At 39.0% G+C, this 18,680-nt stretch overlaps 2 protein-coding genes across 2 annotated transcripts in view; one reads left to right on the top strand and one right to left on the bottom strand.

Moving 5' to 3' along the window:
* Window positions 1-950: 950 nt before the first annotated feature.
* On the top strand, window positions 951-1,411 carry LOC122123297 (small integral membrane protein 15-like; the record flags this gene model as incomplete). Its single annotated transcript, XM_042697656.1, has 2 exons — window positions 951-1,157; window positions 1,373-1,411. Coding segments are annotated over exons 1-2 (228 nt in total), but the record flags the coding sequence as incomplete, so codon positions are not given.
* A 3,738-nt stretch (window positions 1,412-5,149) lies between these two features.
* The window catches only part of LOC122123296 (zinc finger protein 33B-like), a 51,124-nt gene continuing 37,593 nt past the window's right edge, over window positions 5,150-18,680 (bottom strand). Inside the window, exon 3 of the mRNA XM_042697655.1 lies at window positions 5,150-5,288. Coding sequence (XP_042553589.1) covers window positions 5,150-5,288 — 139 coding nt within the window. The remainder of the gene's footprint in view (window positions 5,289-18,680) is intronic.

Here is an 18,680-nt window from a genome sequence, read left to right as displayed (position 1 = left end):
TCCTGCCCCAGCTGGCTTTGAACAGCGATGCTCAGATCTCAGCTTCCTGAGTAGCTAGGATTACAGGCGTGAGCCACCGGCGCCCCGCTCCTGTGCGCATTTTGTAATAAAGATCTTCCAATCAAAAGCTGAACTGGGAATAATTTATCATTTCTGTTATTTCATATGGATCACATATACAGTGGGAAACTTTAGGGGAGCAATGGAGAAATTGATGCTCTCATGGTCTTGGCTTAAATCACAACAGTCTTTCCCCAGATACTGTTCCCCAAACCACCTTGAGATAATCTGACTCCAGTCTCAAAGGGCTGGACCTCTTATTTCTGAGAAGAATTTATAAAATATGTTGAAAACCATTCCTAATTATAAAAGACACAAGTCAACAGCTTTACTATCTTAATTACTTGACAAGTTGTAAGTAATTAATGCGCATTATTTGTGTCCAAATCTTTTGGATAAACTTCAGTTACATCATCCCTATTCAACACAAGGAAAGGATGAGAAATGTTGGTTTAATGAGTGTAAAAAATGGTTTCCCATTAGAACTCACTTACCTTTGCCATTAAGGATTTTTCTGTATAATTCACAGGTTTCCTACAAAGATTTTTCTGCATTGTGTTTCTTTCCCATGTGAGTCTTCTAAGGCTTGCTGAAGGTTACTTCAGCTTGAGACTTTCTCTAATGTTTTCATTTACAGAAATTTTGTCATTTCTCCCGGTCTCTGATACCAGTTGGAATATGACTTCTGGCTAAATGTCTTTCTACATTTATTATACTCAGTTTCTATTGTGTCTGTTGTCAGATTCACTGAAGACTTTCATTGCAGCCCTTCCTACTTGGTCTAGTGAATTTAAACTGCTCAGAAGTGTATGGTAGAACAAAAGAAGATGACCACCAGGGGAAATTGTGATTGGCTCACTGATATCAGGACTAGAGACTACTATTCAAACTTGTTTCCTAAGACGGCTATGAAGATGTTTCACATAAAGGCTTGGGCTGAGTATGTTGTGGAATGGGCTGCAAAGGACCCTTATGGTTTTCTTACAACAGTTATTTTGGCTCTCACCACACTATTCCTAGCAGGTGCCATCCCATCCTGGAAATTGGCCAAGATGATTGAAGCCAGAGAGGAGGAGCAAAATAAGAAACAAAAACAAGATGGGCTGGGAAGGTGGCTCAGTGGTAGAGTGCTTGCCTTGCATGCCTGAGGCCCTGGGTTCGATTCCTCAGCACCACATAAGCAAAAAGAAAAAAGCTGGAAGTGGCACGGTGGCTCAAGTGGTAGAGCGCTAGCCTTGAACTGAAGAGCTGAGGGACAGTGCCCAGGCCCAGAGTTCAGGCCCCACAACTGGAACGTCCCCCAACAAAAAACCAAGAAAATATTGCAAAAGCTAAACAACTAAAAAAGGAATGGAGTGAACAAGCTCTGCACCTAGAGGAGAATCTTTTGGAAAATTATGCAGCTTTGGGCTCATTGTTTTGATTTCATCATAGGATTATTTAGTAAATTAAATCTGATTATATAGAAGATTCATGTTCTGATCTCAATATTCATGTTTAGTTTTGTGTGTGAAAGTTTGTTGGTATCTATTGAAATTATAAGTACATTGTATTAATCTGAAAATACAAAATCATAAATATTCCAAAATCTGAAACTTTTGTGTAGACATGATTTACAAATGAAAATTCTGCACTTGACCTGACCTTGTAAGGGGTTTTATTCAAAACACAGACACCCTAAAAATATTGTATGGAATTGCCTTTAGGCTATGTGAAATGGCAATGAATATGATGTTGAACTAAAACACTTCTGGTCCCAAGCATTTCAGAAAAGGAATACTTGCAGTACAGATTCTTTATCAATGACTTAATGATTTCCCATTTTGCAGGTGATATAATGAAGTCAAACATCCTGTGGAGAATGATGAATTTACATATGCACTCCATTTAAATAATGGCTTAAAATTGGGCCTTCTTCTAGACCAAGGATACTAGGAATGTACAAGTCAAAATTGCTCTCTTTGAGGTAAAGTTTGTTTTGGCTTCAAGACATACAGTGTATTAATCATATTTTTTAAATCATTTTTGCTAACGAATGGAGTAATTTCTGATTTTTCAGAGCAAAATGATATGAATGGGAACATCTATTTTTCTGCATTTTTCTGTTAGTCTTTGAGACAACTGGTAGTTATGAAGATATTATGCATTTTTTCCAAAAGATTTATTATTTTGACTGTAAAATATCTACTGGATGTAACAGTTTTTGTATTTTTGAACACCACCATTTTCTTAGATGAAGTGTTGAGTAACACTTTTTTTTTTTGGGTCCGGTAGTGGGGCCTGAACTCTGGGCCTGGGCACTATCCCTCAGCTCTTCAGCTCAAGGCTAGCGCTCTACCACTTGAGCCACAGCACCACTTCCAGCTTTTTTTTTTTGCTTATGTGTTGCTAAGGAATCGAACCCAGGGCCTCATGCATGCAAGGCAAGCGCTCTACCACTAAGCCACCTTCCCACTCCGAGTAACACTTTTTTAAAGCTTGTACCAAAAATGCCAAATACTACAATTTTAGTGTTCGTTTTTTTTAATGCTAACTAGAGCTGTGGAAAAGCTAAAATGTCATAAGATAATCTGCTAACTTATGTATAGCACTCGGTTTTATTAAGTTTTTGACTCATGTACTGATATCACAAGTTTCAACACGTTTGTGGTCAACAAGTTGGTGCAAACTAAAAATTCTGGTTATTTTGAAGAGTTCCCAAGGAGTTAAGTCATACTAATTAAGCAATAATACTAGAATTTTTGTCTATTAAACATGGCTTTTCTAAATGCATACCCAAGTAATTTTAGTCACTGCAGTATTTGATAGCTTATATTGTGTTCTGACCTCTGATAAAAAGTAATTATCCAAAGCTCTTACTGAAAAAATGAAACTAGTTATTGAAATAAAATTTAATTTAATATGTTTAATAAAGAAAAAAATAGGAAGTGGTGCTGTGGTTCAAGTGGTACAGTACTAGCCTTGAGCAGAAGAGCTAAGGGACAGCTCCTAGCTAGGCCCAGAGGTCAAGCCCCACAACTGACAAAAATAAATAAATAAGGCCTCTTAGGGGCTGGGGATGTGGCCTAGTGGTAGAGTGCCTGCCTAACATGCATGAAGCCCTGGGTTTGATTCCTCAGTACCACATAAACAGAAAAAGCCAGCAGTGGTGCTGTGGCTCAAGTGGTAGAGTGCTAGCCTTGAGCAAATTAAGCCCAGGGACAGTGCCCAGGCCCTGAGTTCCAGCCCTAGGACTGGCAAAAAAAAAAAAAAAGAAGAAAAAGTCATTGCACATTTGTCATATTTGTTGATTTTCTTACTCCTATGTGAGCCAGTTCTTTGATGAATACTGAGGTATGACTTCCAGGTAAAATAATTTCCACATTTGTTACATTTATATGGTTTCTCTCCTGTGTGTTTTCTGATGCAAACTGAGATGACTTCTTGAATTGTTATGCCTGCTGAGTTGTGACCTACAAATAAGTCTTTCCACATTTGTTGCATTCATAAGGTTTCTCTCCTGTGTGTGTTCTCTGATGAAAAGTGAGGTATGACTTCTGTGTGAAAGACTTTCCACATTTGTTACATTCATAAGGTTTCTCACCTGTGTGAAATCTTATATGTGTATTGAGATGTGACTTCCAGGTGAAAGACTTTTTACATTTCTTACATTCATGAAGTTTCTTTCCTGTGTGTCTTTTCTGATGAACAGTAAGTTCTGCCTTTTTGGTGAGACATTCCACATTCGTTACAATCATAAGGTTTCTCTCCTGTGTGTTTTCTCTGATGAACAGTAAAGTGCGTCTTTTTGTTGAAAGACTTTCACACATTTGTTACATTTGTAAAGTTTTTCACCTGTGTGAATTCTGTTATGCATGCCAAGGTATGACCACCACTTGAAGGTCTTTCCACATTTGTTGCAAGAATAAGGATTTTCTTCTATGTGTGTTATCTGATGCACAGTGAGGTATGACTTACGTCTGAAAGACTTTCCACATTTGTTACATTTATAAGGTTTCTCACCTGTTTGAATTCTTCTATGTGTATTGAGATGTGACTTCTGGGTGAAGGAGTTTTCACATTTCTTATATTCATAAGGTTTCTCTCCTGTGTGTGTTCTCTGGTGGACATTAAGGTTTGTCTTCTGGGTGAAAGACTTTCCACATTCATTACATTCATAAGGTTTCTCACTTGTGTGAAGTCTGTTATGCCTACGGAGGTGTGATGCCCACTTGAAGGTCTTTCCACATCTGTTACATTCATAAGGTTTCACTTCTGTGTGAGTTCTCTTTTGCCTGCTGAGAGCCGACCTCTGGGTGGAAAAGGTGCTACATTTCTCATATTCATAGGATTTCTCTTCTGGAGGTGTTTTCAGTTTGCAACTCAGGTCTGACTTCTCAGAGATAGATTTTACATAATGGATATTCTTATTGGACTTAGCCTCTGGCTATTTGCTCTCAGGGTTTGTGAGGTGTATTTTTTTATTCAAAGATTTCTTATATTTACTACTTGTACAAGGATTCTCTGCCTTGTATATTTTCTGCCTTATATATAGCAACTGTAGGTCTTAAGTAGAATGCTTTTCCAAATGCAGTCCATTCAGGTGTTTTCCTTCCACCATGAAGTATTTCTGGAGAAAGGAAAGCAGTTATATCTCAGTCTTCTCTATATTCAAATGGTTATAGGAGGGCTGTCCCACAAAAACCCAATTGTGTATGAAAAATATGGTCTCCAAGTTTAATCCCTTCCTTCTCTACCATTTTCCAAATATTGTAGCTTATTTGGACTCTCAACATTTTGACTAAAATGCTCAGAAAAGGGGCTAGGATGTAGCTCAGTGGTAAAGCACTAGCCTAGCAAGTGTAACGTCCTGGGTTCAGGCACCAGTACCAAGAAAGGAAAGACACACACACACACACACACACACACACACACAAATACAGTTAAATGCTCAGAAAATCTGAAGGATTCTTCAATTACAGGAGACACACCAAGCCTATATGCAGCATGCATCTTAACAGGCTCACTACAGAGAAGCATGTTCTGGCACACAATAAACTCCTGAATCCTTATCTCTAAGGAGTTCCCATTAATTCTAATCAGCTGTGGCTTATGTTTTGCGCTCATAATAGCAGTTGTTACTAATCTCACATTTTCCTCCACTGTTACTATTTGTGACTGCTACTTCACACAGACATTCATCTGGACTTACCTGGCAGGTCTTAATCATATCCTCCATTTCGTGGACACTTAAGTGAATCAGAGAAAAAGACAAAAATATAAATGAAATCCAAAGACTTCTTTTTTTTTTGGGGGGGGTGGCCTAGTCATGGGGCCTGAACTCTGGGCCTGGGAGCTGTTCCTCAGCTCTTCAGCTCAAGGCTAGCGCTCTACCATTTGAGCCACAGCGCCACTTCCGGCTTTTTGCTTATGTGGTGCTGAGGAATCGAACCCAGGGCCTCATGCATGCAAGGCAAGCACTCTACTACTGAGCCACCTTCCCAGCCCCCCAAAGCCTTCTTAATGTAAACGTAAAGACATTTTCTCCAATTCTAAATGTTAAGAGATTAGAGACACATGCTTTTTTCCCAATATATTAAGACAGCAATACTAATATTTTACAATAGAAAATGTTTTTCTGTTTTAGACTTTTCTTTTTTTACATGAGAAGAAATACTCAAACTCTCAACTGTGAGAGTTTTATACTGAGAACTAATTATCTGCCTTTAGTAGACTTTAAGTTGTTTTTCTCAAATATTATTTTGTTTGGTCATAATACCTGCTTGGTTTTCTTTTATTTTCTAGAAATAATTTATATATTGTGCTGTTTTGCTTCTCAACAATTAGGTGAAGTACAGAAATATTTTCTATTTTTGGAGACCATAAAAGTGTTTTTTGTTGTTGTTGTTTTGTTTTTGAGTCCAGTCGTGGGGCCTGAACTCTGGGCCTGGGCTCTGTCCCTCAGCTCTTCAGCTCAAGGCTAGTGTGCTACCACTTGAGCCATAGCACCACTTCTGGCTTTTTTTTTCTGCTTATGTGGTGCTGAGGGATTGAACCCAGGGCCTCGTGCATGCAAGGCAAGTGCTCTACCACTGAGCCACCTCCCAGCCCAATATGAGTGTTTTATACATCCCTTTGCCTTTTATCTAAGCAGGAATGGTTCTTGAGAGTACGGTTTTATAGCTACATCTGTGCAGTTCTAACTTTTCACTAAGAATTACTTAAGGTATTTGAGGGAATTTTTAAAATTTGTTTCTCTCCCTCTTACAAAAAGTCTCATCCAAATTTCTTTTCTGACACTCCTACTGCTCAGAACCATGGAAGACCAATGATACTCCAGTTTAACACCCAGATAATCATCCTATCTAGACAAGAAGCTTTGGTTCTGAATCTGAGTCTTTGCCCACCACCACTGATAAGCCATTTTTCTTATTGGAGGATAGCAGCCCTAGCATACATCATACGTGCATAGTCCTAGTTTCAAAGAAAATGAAATGTCATTTCCTATGTTTCTAAATTTCTTTTTCCCTTTCAATTCCAAACCTTAATCTACTACCACACTGAATTCATTTTATCCCCACATGAATTCTTGATTCACAAGTCTTTGAGACAAAGGATCACCTAGTTCTCTGCCACACTGGACTCAGTGGAACTAGGAACATTATTGCTCTGTACAGTGAAAGATGAATTTACAAACTGGCTCCAATATCACTATGAAAGATACTTTAACTCACCTGTGAAATTCTTGTCTGAAGCTTCTCCTATCCATGATTCTGCACCTTGCTTCAGGCTGATGATCGATTTAGGTTGAGGAACATAGTGCCCTGTAAATAAGAAATATGGAGAACTTTTGCTTGTGCTGGGTCATCATTCTTAAAAAGTCTCAGACATCCTATTCACAAGGTTGCTACTAAATCTTGTTTCTCATTTTTCATTGGCTCCATGGTTGCCTTTCCCCCAAGTTTGGAATTATTTTGCCAGTTGTGTGGCTTGAACTCAACTCTTGCTCAAAGCTATCATTCTAACAGTTTTGAGTCCCAGCTCCATGTCCAGTTTCTGAGTGGTCAAGTGGAAATAAAATCCTCATGGGCACTTTTTTTTGCCTTTGCTATCCTTAATCCAAAATCTTCAGATTTCACTCTCTTGAGTAGCTAGGATTACAGGCATAAACCATTGCACCCAGTGCCAGGCTTGGTTTATAATGCACATTTTAAATTAGTGGATTCCACATCATACTTCCAATAGTGATAAGATTTCTATTCTAGATTGTATATCCACCTGCAACAATCACCTCAAGTTTGGGAAGACAGTCTCCTGTTACTGGAACATAGTTTAGAACTTTTCTCAAACTGCTGTTTTGGCCTCTTGAAGAATAAGAATAAAACTGCCTCAGGAGTTACATAATTAAATCAAAGTTTTTCTTAGAAAGAAGTGATACTTCACATGGACTGGAATCTTACAACTTAATAACATACTCATATATTTACAAAAAACAAGCACTTGACCTTGGTAGCTAATTTAAGTGTTGCTCACTCAAGGACACCAGATTGCTGTAGGTCTCTAGCATTACATCTCTATATAGGATCCTCTGAGAAATATCCAGTTCCTGCCACTCCTTCCAGCTGATGTCCACAGCCACATCATCAAATGACACCAGCTTCTGTAATGGTACTTTTCCATCAAGTAATTAAGTAGTTAGTCAGAAGTTATAAGGGCACCAATTCTGGAATTTCATTCTTCTACATGGATGCTCTTCTCTTACATAAAATATTTGGAGCTTGCAATGTTGTCTACTCAGTGAAAGAAAGAAAAATCAAAGTAGAAATAATTGCCACTATACTAACTTGGTAATTACTAATACAAAGTTTCCCTAATACATCAGTATATATTTCTGGTGCTAGCAATAGAGATAATATAACAATTCTAAAGCACTTGCAATCTGGCATGACATCAGTAAGACTAAGTAGGTGTCTGAAAGAGTATGTTTAGCTTATTTTGATAAAATTTACTATATATCAGGGTAACAATGAATAATTGTTCCTGCATTTTCATGTTGAGCTTCACTGAAAATCCTATTTAGATCTTCTATTAAAAAGTGCTTTCACGGGGCTGGGAAGGTGGCTCAGTGGTAGAGCACTTGCCTTGTGTGCATGAGGCCCTGGGTTCAATTCCTCAGCACCACATAAGCAGAAAAAAAAAGCCAGAAGTGGCGCTGTGGCTCAAGTAGTAGAGTGCTAGCCTTGAGCTGAAGAGCTGAAGGACAGCGCCCAGGCCCAGAGTTCAGGCCCCACGACTGGATTCCCCCCCCCCCCAAAAAAAGTGCTCTCACAGCGATTAGAACATATTCAGGACATCATATGAAATACATACCACATTAGTAGATCTACAAAAAGCACAGTGACCAGGTGAATATTAAAGTAAGTAACAGTACTCAAGAAAGGAGGTGATGATTTGGCTCTTATATGATTTGACTTATTTTCCACATAAAAATATCCTTGTTAACCATTTTTGTTATTAAATTTCTGGAGATTGTGGTCATAGAAACACTGATACTCTCTTCCTATGTAAAAAGGAACTGCTAGCATAAACTTTTGTGAACACTGCTTACATCCTACTATACACAATATGGGTGGGTAGAGGAATAAAATATTTCTTGACCAGATTTTAATAGGCCTTCATGGAAGGATGGAGGCAAATGGATAAAGGCTTAGGTAACATTTATGATAACAAAACATGTGAAATATGACTATCTCAAGCAGGATAGAGAAAAAAACTATAAAGGGGGATGTGATCTAAAAATATAGAAGGAAATTTTATGTTAGACTGAAATATAGTACTAATTTGTTGTGCAGAGGCTAAAAAGGGACATTTTTACTCCCATTTTGTCCCCCATTACAGATGAAGAATGGCCAACAATACTATCCAATCCAGCCATGTTTGACAATACCAGAAGTGAATACTGAGTAAAACACCAAAAGGAAATATATCTGTAAAATTTGAAAGAAAATAACTTTCAATTCACAACCCATTAGGCAAAGCAACTCTTCAAAAATGTAGATTGAATATATTTTCAGAGAAAGATAATTCATTAATAACACATTTACATTTTAAGAGTGTTACAAGAAATTATACTTCAAGAAAATAACAAAAAGATGCCAATTATTGCAACTCAACTTCTGCTCCTTAGTCAACTGGGACCAGGAGCAACACAATAATGGAGACCAGACCCTGAGGTTTGGGGTACCAAGGAATCTGTAGCCTTCTGCAGCCTTCTACAACAGATCCCAAGGTTCCATTAGCCAAAATTTTTATTGGGCTTGTGCAAGGAAGTAAGGTATAAATTTCAACATGTGACATTCTTATTCTGAGAAAGAGGGCTAAACAGTAAATAGCCTACAATTTGCATAAACCGAAGTCTACCCATAGCCTCCCATACAGTTTAGTGTGGAATCTGTGTTCTCTTAAGCCAGGACTGATTGATCTTTCTAGGAAACTCACAGTGTTGCAAGAGTGTACTGGGAGAAAGCATTCCAAACTCCCAATCTTTTCAGGGTCCCACAGCTTGAATTTTTGGGCTCTCCCACTAAGATAGATATACACACAGGACAAGGTTATTAAAATGGTAAATATGTAGGTAAGTAAAAAATGTATAGAACATATACTTTGTATACTCTCTAAAATGATTTATGAAAGAAAAACTTATAGCACCATATTTATGAGTCATAATGCATAAAATATCATATATAAACACAATTGTATTAAAAATATATGGACCGAGCATATGGATCAATTAATATTTTACTTGCTTGGCAAATACGAAGGCCTGAGTTGAATTAATTCTACCAAAAAAATTTAAAAGGGCAATAGATATAGGGTTTGGAATGTGGCTTATGAGTAGAGTTGCTTGCTTAGCATGCATGAAGCCCTGGTTTTGATTCTTCAGTACCACCTAAACAAAAAACAAACAAACCTGGAAATAGCACTGTGGCTCAAGTGTTAGAGTGCTATACTTGAGCAAAAGAAGCTCAGGGACAGTGTACAAAGACTCCCTCCCCCTCCCAAAAAAACTATAGAATTATAATTATGTTAAACTATCATTTCTCTTGAAAAAGTAATACTACTCCTGCTAACTGACAGGAAAAAACAGACAAAAAGTCTGCAGGAACACACACATCGATGGCATTATTTGAACCTAAATGCTATTTTGTGGTGTTGCATTTACCAGGATTGAAACACTGAGAGCAAATCTCAAGAAACATTTTCTGGAAATCAATATATAAAACTATAAGTCATAAACACATTACACTTAAATAATATATGTCTAATAATCAGTGAAATATACACAGGGAAATTAGAACAGATCTGGAAGAAATGTATGCTAACACTGCAACTTATGAAATATTAAAGGCAGTCACTTTCTTACTTCACCTTTTAACTAAAAACAAATGCTTTTACATATGTGTGGTGCACTCATATGTATATCTTGTGGAGGGTTGGGAAAGCTATTGAACTCCAGGGAAACAAAATGAAAAAGTGCAGCAACAGAGGTCATTAGACAGTGATGTAAACTACAGTGAAGCTAACTAAACCTGTATATTGGCTCACAGTTGTCTGCTTACAAAGTAAACTTTACATCCAGGGAACCGAGAGCACCCACCAGGAGATGACTTTGCAGAACTATCATTTCATGTATTGTTAAGTGTTTTTTCAATGTATGTTTTAAATGTAGAAAGATGTAAAAGAAATAAACTAGGAGAGAAAAAAAAAACCCACCACACTTCTAATGGAACTGTCAGCAATGGATGGTGATAATAAAGCAAATGCTGAGACATTATGTCCTTCAATTATAAGTAGCTGTGCTTAAAATAGGCCAGATCAAACATGAATAAGGGATGTCAAATGAGCTAAAACAGAAACCCAAGTGCTCTATACCAGCTCAAGTCTCTGAGTTAGGATGAGAGAAGATACCTGAACAGTCAGTGCAGAGAACAGCAGGTAAAAATGGGCATCTGAGACTCTTGTCTATAAAGAACTTCTATTAAAGATCTTCTCCCAAGCTGGGTTCCAGTAGCTCACGCCTATAATCCTAGCTACTCAGGAGGCTGAGACCTGAGGATTGAGGCTCAAAGCCAGCCCAGGAAGGCAAGTCCCTGAGACTCTCATCTCCAATAAACCACCAGAAAAAAAAAAAACCTGGATGTGGCACTGTGGCTCAAGCAGTAAAGCACTTTCCTTGAGCTGAAGAGGTGAGGGACAATGCCCAGACCTGGAGTTCAGGCCCCACAGCCCACACAATAATAATAATAATAATAATAATATCTTCTTCCAGTGCATGGGCTATCTAGTTATTTTGCTATTTATGTCCTTTTCCATGCAGAAACTGCAGTTTAATGCAATCCCAATTATTCAATCTTTAATTTGTTGTATTTCTGGATCTTAAGAAGTTTCAACCTGTGCCAACCCTTCCTGTGAGATTTTTAGGGTATCTGATCTTACTAGCTATACAACAGACAAGGACCTCATATCTAAAATAATAACAGATGCTAGCTGGCATGTGGACAAAAGGGAACACTACTACATTGTTGGTGGGAATGTAAACTTGTTCAACTACTCTAGAAAGCAGGATGGAGTTTCCTCAAGAGAATAAACATTGAGCTCCACTATGACCCAGCAGCAATCCCACTCTTGGGTATTTACCAAATATCCACAAACAAGACCCCACGAAAGTTACTAGCACAACTACATTCATTGCAGAGTTACTGATCACAGCTAAGATATGGAATCAACCTAGATGCTGCTCAGTAGATGAACGGACTAAGAAAATGTGATTAACACACTGGAATTCTAGGCTTGCATCAGAAAATATGACACTGCCCCAATCATAAGGAAATGGAAAAAATTAAAAAAAATTATACTAAGGGAAGCCAGACCCAAATAAAGGGTTCATGGTTTCCCTCACTTGTAAAATGTCAAAGATATTCTTGGCAGAGGATCACAATAGCTATGTGCATATAGCCATCTAAAATGATGCTTATCAAAATGAACTCCAAAAAATGGAAATAGGGCTTTTTTAAAATCACACTGTTTGCAATTATTTCTTATATCTTCTTTTTTCCCCTTTGGTATATTCCCTCATTACTGCTTTTTGATTTCTGTACTCTTTGTCTTTTGAAGATAAGGAAAGTCACATATATGTTGGGACAATGGGTGAACCAATGCAAGTTATACTCACTAGATACCATGTTGAAAATGAAGTGTACACACAGGGAGAGGATTGGGGGAGAAGTGAAAGAATATGAGGGAGTGAGTTACACTGTTTATAAAGAAATGTAACTTATTACCTTATTTATATAATTATATCCCCTCTATATATATTCTTTACAATAAATGCAAATCATAACAACATTGAGATACCACCTCTCTCCAGTTAGAATGGCTAAAATCAATAACTCTAATAACAACAGATGCTGGAGGGGATGTGGACAGAAGGGAACCCTACTGCATTGTTGGTGGGAGTGGAAACTTGTTCAACCACTTTGGAAACCAGTATGCAGGTTCCTCAAAAGACTCCACATAGAGCTCCCCTATGACCCAGCAATCCCACTTTTGGGCATTTACCCAAATGTTCACAAACAAGACCACACTAAAGCTACCAGCACGACTATGTTTATTGCAGCATTATTTACTATAGCTAAGATATGGAACCACCCAGATGCCCTTCAGAAGATGAATGGATCAAGAAAATGTGGTATATATACACAATGGAATTCTATGCCTCCATCAGAAAGAATGACATTGTCCCATTTGTTAGGAAATGGAAAGGCTTGGAAAAAATTATATTAAGTGAAGTAAGCCAGGCCCAGAGAAACATAGGTCCCATGGTTCCCCTTATTTGCAATATCTACTATATGTCTGAGTCAAGCAGAAAAGGTCAGATAAGTTGATGTTAGGGAAATGAACCCTAAGATATGTATTCAAATGTTTTTTTTTTCTTTCATTCGATTGTTTCTAACGCATTTATAAGATTATTTCTTTGTTGCTTTGTCTGTCCCTCCCCCACAGTATAACCCCTGCTTTCAATGTATTTCATGTCGGTATAATTTGTGGAGGGGAAGGGGAAAAACAAATCATTTAAATAGGGATACAGGTGGACCCATTGCAACAATGAGATGTACAAATCCTTATGTCAAAAACGAACTTTACAACTTTGGTGTGGGGGTGGGGGGGTGGATCAGATGGGAAGGGGAAACAAAGGAGGAGGCTACAATGCTTGATAAGAAATGTATTCATTATCTTGCCCAAGTAATTGTAATCCCTCTGTACAGTATTTTCACAATAAAAAATCAAAAAAAAAAATTGGGGCTGGGAAGGTGGCTCAGTGGTAAAGCGTTTGCTTTGCATGCCTGAGGCCCTGGGTTCGATTCCTGAGCACCACATAAGCAAAAAGAAAAAAGCTGGAAGTGGTGCTGTGGCTCAAGTGGTAGAGCACTAGCCTTGAGCTGAAGAGCTAAGGGACAGTGCCCAGGCCCAGAGTTCAGGCCCCACGATCAGACCTCCCCTCCCAAAAAAAAAAAACAAAAAAACACAAAACTTTGTAAGAACTTCTAAGTTTCTCAAGAGCTTTTTTGGTGTTTAAAGAATATAATTTAAGGTCTGGGAAGGTGGCTCAGTGGTAGAGCGCTTGCCTTGCATGCCTGAGGCCCTGGGTTCAATTCCTCAGCACCACATAAGCAAAAAGAAAAAAGCCGAAGTGATGCTGTGGCTCAAGTGGTAGAGCGCTAGCCTTGAGCTGAAGAGCTGAGGGACAGTGCCCAGGCCCAGAGTTCAAGCCCCATGACCGGACCCCCCCCCCAAAAAAAGAATATAATTTAAAACAAAAAAGAATATCATTTTTGCCACATAACTAGCCACTTATATACTCGCGCTCCAAGATACAGAAACTTCACAGAGCAGGGAGAAAGGCACAGAGGCATGTCCTCCCCCATGGCTATAAGAGTAGGGATGTCTGCATGCCAGGAATGGCAACAGGTATCTCTCATCATCCTAATCCCCATTTTCCTTTCACTAGCAAAACAACCATCAGTATTAGTGGAACTTCTCAGTGTGGTAAGGGCAATAGAAGTAGCAGCTTGCTAGGCAAACCCTGAAGAGCCTGTGTGCATGCTCCACCCTTGGAATAGCATTGTGGTAAAGCAGAATTCTCCCAAATAGTCTTTCAGTAAGCAGAGAAATAAACAAGTCCTGTGCACAGTTGCTACACTATGTCATTTTAAATGTGCAATTTTTAAAAAAAATTATTAGATATGCAGAGACAGTAATTATTAGAGATGCAGAGACGACCAGGGGGAAAGGTAGCTGTTGTGTGAGAAGCCAGGTATCAGATTTAACAAAGGTTTCAAAGCACTAAAAATAATAATGACATACAGGAAATACAGTCTCTGTTGGAAGATGAGCCCAGTGGCAGAGGTAGGGAAAATGGTGAGAGTGGCTGAATGTAAAATGTGCATATAAAAGCTGTATACATACCCATATGTCTGTAATTCTAGCTCCTCAAGAAGTTGAGATCTGAGGATCAGGATTATAGCCACTCTGGAAAATCCATGGCATTCGAATCTCCTATAAACGAATCAAAATGGTATTATTCCAGTGGTGGAGAGCAAGCCTTGAAGGCGAAGAAAAAACCACAAGGGCAATGCCAAGAGAAACAATAGAAAGTATATACATTAGTTACATACTTAGGATTTCATTGTGACATTTGCATTCATGTGTAAAATGTATGATATTCAGTATCACCCCTAAGTCACCTTCCCTTCATCATGTTGTAAAATAGTTTCGATACATTTCATTGTTTTGTTCTCATATGTTCAAACAATATTGGGCTGGGAAGGTGGCTCAGTGGTAGAGCGCTTGCCTTGCATGCATGAGGCCCTGGGTTCGATTCCTCAGCACCACATAAGCAAAAAGAAAAGAGCCGGAAGTGGCGCTGTGGCTCAAGTGGTAGAGCGCTAGCCTTGAGCTAAGAGCTGAGGGACTGCCCAGGCCCAGAGTTCAGGCCCCACAACTGGACCCCCCCAAAAAAACAAAAAAACAATTAATATTGGCTATGTTTATTTCCTTCTGTCAAAGTACTACATAAGCATTTATAAACATAGACCAGTGGAATCTGTTGAAATCATTTTAGGAAGGAGAGGGGATGAGGAAGAATGATTGAGTTTGATGAAGTAAACTGTATTCTTTATTTTTTTTTTGGGGGGGGGGGGTCCAGTCGTGGGGCCTGAACTCGGAGCCTGGGCACTGTCCCTCAGCTCTTCAGCTCAAGGCTAGCACTCTAACACTTGAGCCACAGTGCTACTTCCGGCTTTTTTTCTTTTTGCTTATGTGGTGCTGAGGAATGGAACCCAAGGCCTCATGCATGCAAGGCAAGCGCTCTACCACTGAGCCACCTTCCCAGCCCGTAAATTGTATTCTTGTATTAAAATGTCACCATGAAAATTCCCTGTAAAACTAAAATTTATTAATAAAAATACTTGTTTTTAAAAAAGAAAAGTTGATAGCCAATATACTACTTAATAGGGAAACCACATCAGCTACAAGGTAAATATAATGACTCACCACTTTTAAGTTGAACTACATTGGAGTTGCTAGCAAGGTCAATTTGACAATAGAGCTGTAAGTTATCTGTGTAGATAGGGAGAAGTGTAATTATCTTTTGTGCAGATTACATTAACTTTAGGTTTGTGCCATCCTGGGGCTTGAAATCAGGGAGTGTGTGCTGTCCCAGAGCTGTTCACTCAAGGCTAGAGCTCTACCACTTGAGCTGCAGCTACACTACTGGTTTTTAATGGATAATTGGAGATAAGAATCTCATATACTTCCAGACTGGCTTCTAACTCAAACCTCAAAAGTCAGACTGCTGAGTAGCTAGGATTCCAGGCAACAGCCATTTTTCCCCCAAAGCTAATGTTATCATTTATTTAGAAAATCACGAATGGGCTGGGAATGTGGCTTAGTGGTAGAATGCTTGTCTGGCATTCATGAAGCCCTGGGTTCCATTCCTCAGTACCACATACACAGAAAAAGCTGGAAGTGGTGCTGTTGCTCAAGCGGTAGAGTGCTAACCTTGAGCAAAAGAAGCTCAGAGACAGTGCCCAGCCCCTGAGTTCAAGCCCCAGAACTGGCAAAAAAGAAAGAAAATCACAAGAGTTCACTAAAAATTATTATAGTCAATAACTGAGTTCAATGTAACAGGATATAATATTTGTATAAAAATAGATTCATATATATGTGAACAATGAACATTTTTTTAAATAATGGGGTCAATTTATTTATACTACTATGAAAAATAATACACTTAAAAATAAACTGATGGGCTGGGAATATGGCTTAGTTGTAGAGTGCTTGCCTAGCATGCATAAAGCCCTGGTTCAATTCCTCAAGTACCACATAAACAGAAAACACGTAAAGAAGGACTATGGTCCAAGAAGTAGGGTGCTAGCCTTGAGCAAAAGAAGTTTGTGGACCGTACCTAGGCCCTGAGTTCAAGCCCCAGGATTGGCAAGTTAAAAATAGAAAAAGAAAAAGAGAAGAAAAATAAGAAATGTATCATAAATGTAACCCGGAACAAAGAAAACTACACTACACTGCTAGTCTTGGAAGCACCCCAGCTTTGATCCTTAATCTCCTTGCCTGTGAAGAATTTACTTTTACAGAAAGAAATTCTTATTCTTTTCCTTTATATTATCATAGGTGCTCTCAAGTTGAAGTCTATGCATCCAAATATGACGTACAGGGGCTGGGAAGGTGGCTCAGTGGTAGAGCGCTTGCCTTGCATGCATGAGGCCCTGGGTTCCATTCCTCAGCACTACATAAGCAAAAAGAAAAAAAGCTGGAAGTGGCGCTGTGGCTCAAGTGGTAGAGTGCTAGCCTTGAGCTGAAGAGCTGAGGGACAGCACCCAGGCTCCACGACCGGACCGCCCAAAAAAAAATATGACGTACAATCTCAAAAAGGCATGTAGAATCCATACACTGGAGGATTGCATATCAGGCATGAAAGTTTCCTTCCCAAACATCTAAAGGATCATCAAATATCACAATAAACCTTTAAGAGAGACACATAAGATCTTAGATATGAGGGAGTGGGACAAAAGATTTATTCCACAGTCTAATGGATAAGAACTGGGAAGACAAGTTTGAGGTCCCAGGGTGTGTAACCTAGAGTTACTGAGAGGAACTTTAAGGATCAGAGAAGAGGAAGGAATTTAAAAAAATAGAGCATGGAAAACAGAAAGACAAAAACAGACTGGTTTGGGGCAAGTGATCAAGCTTCACATTAGCATAGACTTACCCTTAACTTCACTCCTGATACCCCCACACCACCATTTCTTTGAAGAGCAATGGAGGTTGATGCACCATGTCTGAGAAACCCCTGTGAGGAAACTTTTCACCAATTCACTGAAGAAATATTAAGCAAAAGGCAGGGGGGGCACAGCAAACACTCAAAACAGTGCCCAAGCTTTGAGTTCAAGCCACTGGCCCAACAGCAAAAAGAAAAAAAGAAAAAAACACAAGAGAAAGCAAAATTCAGAAACAAGCAAAATTGCCTTAAGGTTTCATAGATGGAATTTGGGAGTTTCTGGGAAAGTAGTTGTTAGATTTTGAGAAATCTAAATTGACACAGGTTTATGCAGTATATCTACCTAAGAATCTATTTTATTCCAGTGCATACATTAGAGCAGTGGGAAATGATCCAGGAATCAGTGGCTATGAATACCTTTTTAAAGTGAGAGGGGAGATACTCAAATCTTGAAGGCAAAACAGATAAAATTTACCTTCAGCAGAACGTAGGTTTTGAACAAAAATAAAAACAAAAACATTGTCTCATAACCTCAGCTACATTATTAGAATAAAGAAAGAAAAAGTCAACTTGTCTAGTGTTCTCAATACATTTCCATTTCCCACTTGGTCTTACACTGTTTCAGGAAGCAAACAGTGATCTTCAAGAAGAATCACCTTAGATCCCGCTGGGAGAGGAAGGTCCCCACGCATCCATATACTCCTGGGATAGAGGGTTTGGCACTGGTGGAAATCCTGTAAAAAACCACTTCCCCCAGGATGATGCAGTGCATTGTGGGAGTTGTAGTTTGCGTTGGAGCACAGAACCTTCAAAAGTATGGGGGGAGAAGGCAGGAAAGATCCCTTTGCACTTGCATCTATCTACCCATGGTTGGTGTTTTCAGTCTGCAAATTCCAGTTTTCCCTTTGTCTTGCTGCTGGAGGTGCTCGGAAGTACAATTTTACATTCCATAGGTTTGGGCTCTGAGACCATACCCAGCCTCTCTTCAGTGGACCTTAACAGCTCTAACTTGAACGAATCTCAGGTTTTGAACTGATTTCAGGTACAAATGGCTAGCTGGGTGAAGGACCAACGTCTATTTCACCACATGTCCCTCCACTCTTGGGTTGATGATTGGTTTGGGGTTCATATGTTTGTACTGTCATTAGCTGGTATTCCTCCAGATGCCAGAATATTTCTTCTTGGATCTCCAAGAGCAAGTTGGGTGTTTCTCTAGACTAGGAGAGCCAGGAGCTGTGCTTTTATGCTCCATGATTTAGAGATTCTGCTTATTAACAACCATGCGACT

This window comes from Dipodomys spectabilis, unplaced genomic scaffold (assembly GCF_019054845.1).
Source record: "Dipodomys spectabilis isolate Male_0828 unplaced genomic scaffold, ASM1905484v1 ptg000227l, whole genome shotgun sequence".
In the NCBI taxonomy this organism is placed as follows: domain Eukaryota; kingdom Metazoa; phylum Chordata; class Mammalia; order Rodentia; family Heteromyidae; genus Dipodomys; species Dipodomys spectabilis.
Note: the sequence above shows the minus strand (reverse complement) of the source record. Positions and strands in the feature narration are given on the sequence as shown.